Genomic DNA, 6,283 nt, shown 5'->3' with positions numbered 1-6,283 from the left:
TTGTACATGGTCTATTTTTTTCTCTGTGCTTTGGTGTGGTTTTTCTTATTCCTAGCCCTGGATACCTTTTCAGTGGGCCCCTGCAATATGGAAATTCATGTCTTTCTAAAATTTCTTCCTTATATCATTTTTGTCAATACTCTGTTCTCGCACAGGCTGGGGAGAGCCCCCTCACGAGTGATGGCAAACATTATAATCTACTGGCCTGCATAATTGCATCATGCTGAATGCTAACTAGGGCATCAGGGGAGGGAGCATTGCTTTTCCCACCTTCCATTCCAGAGCATTGCCTGAGTAGAAAAAAAGTAGACTAATTCCTTCACCCCAAAACTGTCCAAGGCCATTGGGAGAGTACCAGCTCTGCAGGATTCACAACCGTTGTCTCATCTCAGAGCCCATCTGACAGAATTTACCAATTCAGCTGCTATTTCTTCTGGCAAATCTGGATGCCTGTCCTCCAAATCCCTCTCCCTATTAGATAAAATTCATCTTCATATATACTTTCTACCCCATTTCCATCATAAATAATTTTTCCCTCCATTTTCTCTGTTCTTTCTTTCTGAAACTTGTATTAGCTGGATGTTGGGACTTCATGGATTGATTATTTAACATTATTTATTCTTCCCTATTTCTTATCTCTGTCTTTCTGTACTTCTGCCTGGGAGATTTCTGAAACATTATCCCCTAACACTTCTATGGAATTTTTTAAATTCCTGCTATCATATTTTTAATCTTCAATAACTCTTTCTTATTCTATTTTTCCTTTACATGGCAGCCTCTTCCTGTCTGGAGAAAACAATATTTTAATTTAAATAGTGGGTTTCTAAGTTTTCTTGTGCTTCTCACCATGTCTTTGTGCCCTTTCTTTACCCTGTGGTTTTTGTTTGCTTTTGTTTTGAGTTCTTGCCATTGTTTTTGTCTCTTGTTCCTGTAAGAAACATTCTTCAAATGCCTGATGGCTTTCAGCCGCTCATAATCCAGCCTGAGGCACTCAGAAGCTGATTGGAAGCATGGCATAGAAAGGCAAACTTACCAGCTGAGCAGTGACAAATATCCAAATGGCTTTTTCTTTACTGAAGAGTAAGGTGCTTTGCTTTTCTTCAACACATTACACATAAGAACTGCTGGCCCAAAGAGGTATTCTCTGTCTGTACATCCAAGAATAGGCTGTAACTCTGTCTATAATCTGTCTATACTATGATGGGAATAGCTGTCTAAGTCACTCTGGTTTGGCCAGGCACAAGACAACTACTAGTTTATATATTCCATAAGCTTCCCTGTGAGTGACCACCTCTGTGTGCAAAAGTGATTCAGGTTCTTTACACAACTAATCTCTTTATGGCGCTCCCTCCTGACCTCTCAAATTTCAGCCTGTTGAACTATTTCATATGTGGTAAATGCCATTAGGAGAGCTGACCATCAGCCACAAGACTGCATAGCCATTTCTTGGTCCTCACAAGAATCCTCCCCAAGAGCATCAGTGACTCCAACTTCAGAGGAAGATATTGAGGTGATGACTTGGGTCTGACACCAAAGCTCAAGTTTGGACCATAGCTGACCCTCACCTTACCCTACGGAATTTACTTTTGTTCTGCAAAGAGAATGTGGTTTCTAGGGAGAAGGGGGTATCATCATTCCATATGGAACTGCCAGGAAGGGTGGTAAGGGGACAGAGGAGAGACCCCCAGAAGATGCTGCTTCTCCTGCTCAGCTGTCTCCTACCTGCTGCCAATGGGAAGAGCTGTCTCCTCTGCTGGCCAGGACTGCCTGCATTGATAGACTATGATCTACAGATTCTTTGGGGCACCCCAGGGCCACCCACAGAGCTCTCCCAAAGCCTCCACACCTTATTCCTGAAGGATCATGTCTTCATCGAACCCTGGTATCTTGGTGAGGCACAGCCTAAAGACCAGGGATCCCTTTACCTGGCCTGGGCTCTTATATCCCCAACTGCCCTTCATCCCATGTCCCGTTCTCAGATCAAAACCGTATGGAAGAAGCAGCAGCCAAATTATTCAATCACATAGATGAAGCCATCAAGAAGTTCCGAGATAGTGAGGAAGCCCCAAGCTTGGGTTGATAAAACCCAGTCCCCCAAGGCACTCCCAGAAGGCCCACTGGCCTGGGGTGGGGATATGTGGGGAAGAGTGGTGACAGACACAGCATCTGTGTGCTCTGTGCAGTTTTTGTTTGAAAAAATGACTTGAATTCCCAACCTTGAAAGAGTTATGCAATTGATTCCAACTATAAAATGTGGGTGATGAAAGCACCATCTCCTCCTCTTCGTCCCAGATAAACCATCACTTTTGGAAGAGATTCATATCCAGCAGAAGGTGTTTACTGAGAAGCTGGATGAGATATCTGAGGAGCTGAAGGAGAAGGGTGAGAGGTGGAGCTGGCCCCCACCCACCACCCAGTCCTTCACCTCCCCAGGACTGTGGAGAGCAGAGCCCAGTCACCTTCCCAGGACTGAGAAGAGCAGAGCCCAGTCTGCAGCCCCTCCTGCATGCCTCCCGAGGAGCCCCCTCCCCTGCCCACATACTGGGTGCCTATCCACACCTCCTCCCAGCTCCCTTTCCTGCTCACACCCCAACCCTTCCTGGCTCTGTCTGCCTCCCCAGCACCTCAGTTTCTCTACCATCTCACCCTCCCGGGCAGCCTGCAACAAGTCCTGTGGTGAGTATGTGTGGGGACCTAGGTGGGGGGATGAGTGGTGAGGGGCACATGGCTCTGGCTAAGGCTCCTGCCCATCTCCTCTCACAGACCTACGCTCCACACTGGAGGTCATGAACTGTGCCAACTGCAAGACACACTTCCTCACCTGCAAAGACCCCACTCTTTGCCCAGGTAAGTGGCAGCAAGCCATCCTGCCTCCAGCCTGCCCCCACTACATCCCAGATCACTGTTGTCTCTGTCTGGATTGTCTTCCTCCTCTGCCCAGCCCCAAGCCCTTCTTTCACTCCATCCTCACCAGAGATGATGGCACCTGTGGAATTCCTTGATGTCATATGTCCAGCTTCAGAGCCATAGAGCCACCTGCTTCTAGGACATCTCCCCCAGAGGTCCCTCAGGACCTCAAAGCCAGCATGCCTGGAGACTTGTTCAAAATCATCCCCACTGCCCAAATCTACTCTTCTCTCAGGACCCCTCTCAGCAAATGACCCCATTTAAGTCCTTAGCCTCCTAAATCAGGAACCTCCCTCTCCCATACTTGGTACATGCAATCATCAAATCTTATTAAATAATTCTTAAATGAGTTGCCATATTTTCATTTCTATATCTACCATGGTTCTTCAGGCATCCTCACTTCTCACCTGGATTATGTCAGCATCTCTCAACTGGCCTCCCTGCCCCTCTTGGCCACATCTTAACAACCAAAGAACTCCTTCTCAAGGAACAAATCTACCTATGACACTCCTTGTTTATAGCCCAATTTCCCCACCGATAAAGTCCATCTCCTTGGAGGGTCCTGTGCAAACAGCCCCTGCTTATCTCCCACCAGCACTGACTCCCCAGTCACACTGAGCTGCTGACATGCTGGACATACAGATAGCTTCATGCTTCTACCCTTGAACTTTCTGTTTCCTCTGCCTGGAACACAGTTCAGTCCTTAATTGTGGGACTGAAACTGAAATCCAACTTATCTTTCAAAGTCCAACTAAAAGTCCTGTTTCCTAAGAATGTTTCCCTGACCAGCTCCCACCCCCTGAGGCTCATCAGCCCTCCTAGTGGCTACTTCTCCTCTGTTCTGTCCTGCTCTGCTTCCTCTGTCTCCCTCCTAGAGCACAGGGACTGTGTCTCACTCCTCTATAGAAATATGCGGGGCACACTGTGGGTGCTCAGTAAGTGTATGCAAACAAATGACTGAGTAGGCAAATGAAAGGAAGAAGGAAGAGGCTGAGTGGGCAAATAAAAGGAGGAAAGAAGAGGCCCAGATTCCTCACTATTCCCAAACACCTGGCTCCCTCTTTTATATCCTCAGCCAGTACTGGGAGTACCTTTGCATGGTTTGTGAGCCTTGGAATTATTCTGTTCCTGGCATCTGTAGCTGGAAGTGGGTGAGTTACTTTCCAAGCCCCAGCATTCCCAGGGAGGACACACTGACTTATCCTTCCCTGACTTATTTCCACCCTGTTTCCTAGCCCAGATGCTACATTTTCTGGCATGAGAAGAGGAAGAAAGAAGTAGAAAAGGTGCTGGAAAGGGAGACCCCTGCCAGAATATAGGGGTCCCAAGAGGGTAAAGCTGGGGATAGCAAGGCTGGAGGCCCCAACTCTGGCTCCAACAGTCTGACATCCAGAGCACAGTAAGACCAAGGCTGGGGCTTGGAAAACCCCATCTCCCCTTAGTGTAAGCACACACCCAGGGCCGGGGGCCCAGGACACAGTGGCAACAAAGCTCCACAAAGTGTCCTCTGCCTATAGCTATCCTTGTCCCTCTGCAGACCTTCTCCCCACCCTGGGTCACCATGCTCCCCGACCTGGACAGATGATCAACATGGCCCTCCTGCCTTCTGCTCCTGGCTGGCCTCAGCAAGCAGGAGTTCAGAGGGACAGAGGCAAGGGCATGTGACAGGTCAGGGTTTTTCTTTCTCAGCAGGAACCCAGCAGTCCACTGGTCTTCCACAGCTGAGCAGAGATAGTGCAGTTGCTGTCAGGAAGCCCTCTCATCACTGGGTTCCTGTAACCATCCCTTCCCTGACCCACTCAGACCTGGTGTGGTCACAGCTCTGTGACCCAAGAGACCACCCTCTGTCTTGTGGCTTCCCTATGCACATACTTTATAAACACCTTTTATTAAAATACCTTCCTACTATTGGAAGTGATGGACTGTAGTATCTGCTTCTTGCGGGGCCTGGACAGACAAAGCTGGCACTGTGATCCTCCCCATGCAGTCCTCACAGGGCTTGTTCCCTCTCCTCACCCTCCCTCTGCTGGCCCACCACCCTCCTCCCTCCTGAAATGTCCCTCTCCTGCTGCCCTGGCCCCAGCAGTGGTAGCTCCACAGTTTCAGTCTAGCCTCACCTAATTCCAGCACCAGAGGTGAAAGCAGAGGTGGCCTGGATCCCTCAGGGGCCACTGTCAGATGTTGAACAAAGGCAGTGAGAGGCCAGCTGATGGCCCAAGGACTAGCAGAAGAACAGGCTCTAGAAAACAGACTCCAGGTCACATTGACAACAGACCTCATCCACATCCTAGCCAAGATGTACACCCTGGGGACATCCAGGTCCCCAGTGGATCTGGTGCTACTAGCAAAGATGTTTCACTGGCTCTGCCTTTTGAGGGTAGGGAGGGCTTTGCCTCCTCCTGCCCCATCCCCGTGTCATTTTCCTTGTCTGTCTCCAAGGCCACCAGATTAAATGGAACCTCTTAGTCCTCCAGGCACAGTTCTTCCCATTCTCCCTCAACCTCAAGCCCTTTCTCACAGGTGCTCCCAGCCTTGTCCTTGACTCAGACTCTGCTCTGAGACTCAATGTGACCTATCCAGCAGCTTTGAAGCCACTGACAGGTCCAGAGCCCTGGTCATCAGGTCAACCCCTGATTGCTGAAAGGAAGCAGGTCTGAGACCAGAGCTAAGGGCAAGTAGCGGAGAACCTGGACTCAAATCCTGACTCTGATACTGTTCCCCCATCTGAGCATGCAGAGAGGTATCATGCTTCAGCCAGGTTGGTGTGCCCTGTCCCAGGAGCCCACTGGGTTCATATTTGTTGTCATCCTACATGTGCTCATGCTGTGGGTCAAAATGTAACACCTTCACCCCTTCCCCTCATCCTCAGTCCATTGAAATATTGTGAGGACCCACATCCCAGCTCCTGAAACAAGACTTCTTGTCTCCATAGGCCTTGCTGGTGTCCTCCACTTCCAGAGCTAGCAGCCAGGCTAAAAGGGATCTGACTTCATCAGCACCACCCCCACTGTAAGGGCTGCTCCTTTGGCAGGGGTGGAAGGGACTACAAGAGACTGAGTCAAGATGTATATATGTCATAAAAGGCAACCAGGGCAGGGAGCACAATGGCCAAGGGTAGCTGTGGGTCCCCAACCATAGGCATCCCCAGCCCCCAGCCAGGGGTATCCAGGAAGGCCCCTTTACGGTAGTATCTTCAACTGTGAGAGGCCAGAGAAGCTGGGAAGTGAGGGAGGAGTGTTTTCATTGAAGGTTCAGTGTTGCAAAGAAGTGGAAATATGAGAGGCTTGGGTTCAGGCAACTCCAAGAAATGTGATATGGCTGGAGGGCCCAGGTAAGAAGGTGGCAAGAGGTGGGACCCACAGAGGCACCTAGGCCC

The 6,283-nt window shown here is 49.5% G+C and overlaps 1 protein-coding gene across 1 annotated transcript; it reads left to right on the top strand.

The window, feature by feature from the left end:
- The first annotated feature begins 1,691 nt into the window (after positions 1-1,691).
- Positions 1,692-4,572, top strand: TEX51 (testis expressed 51). The gene is made up of 5 exons (XM_030323684.1): positions 1,692-1,836; positions 1,980-2,054; positions 2,293-2,382; positions 2,764-2,847; positions 4,445-4,572. The coding sequence occupies exons 1-5, from the start codon at positions 1,692-1,694 to the stop codon at positions 4,570-4,572; spliced, it is 522 nt and encodes a 173-aa protein (XP_030179544.1).
- Positions 4,573-6,283: the final 1,711 nt, after the last annotated feature.

Source organism: Lynx canadensis, chromosome C1 (genome assembly GCF_007474595.2).
Source record: "Lynx canadensis isolate LIC74 chromosome C1, mLynCan4.pri.v2, whole genome shotgun sequence".
In the NCBI taxonomy this organism is placed as follows: Eukaryota; Metazoa; Chordata; class Mammalia; order Carnivora; family Felidae; genus Lynx; species Lynx canadensis.
This window is presented reverse-complemented; position numbering and strand designations above follow the sequence as displayed.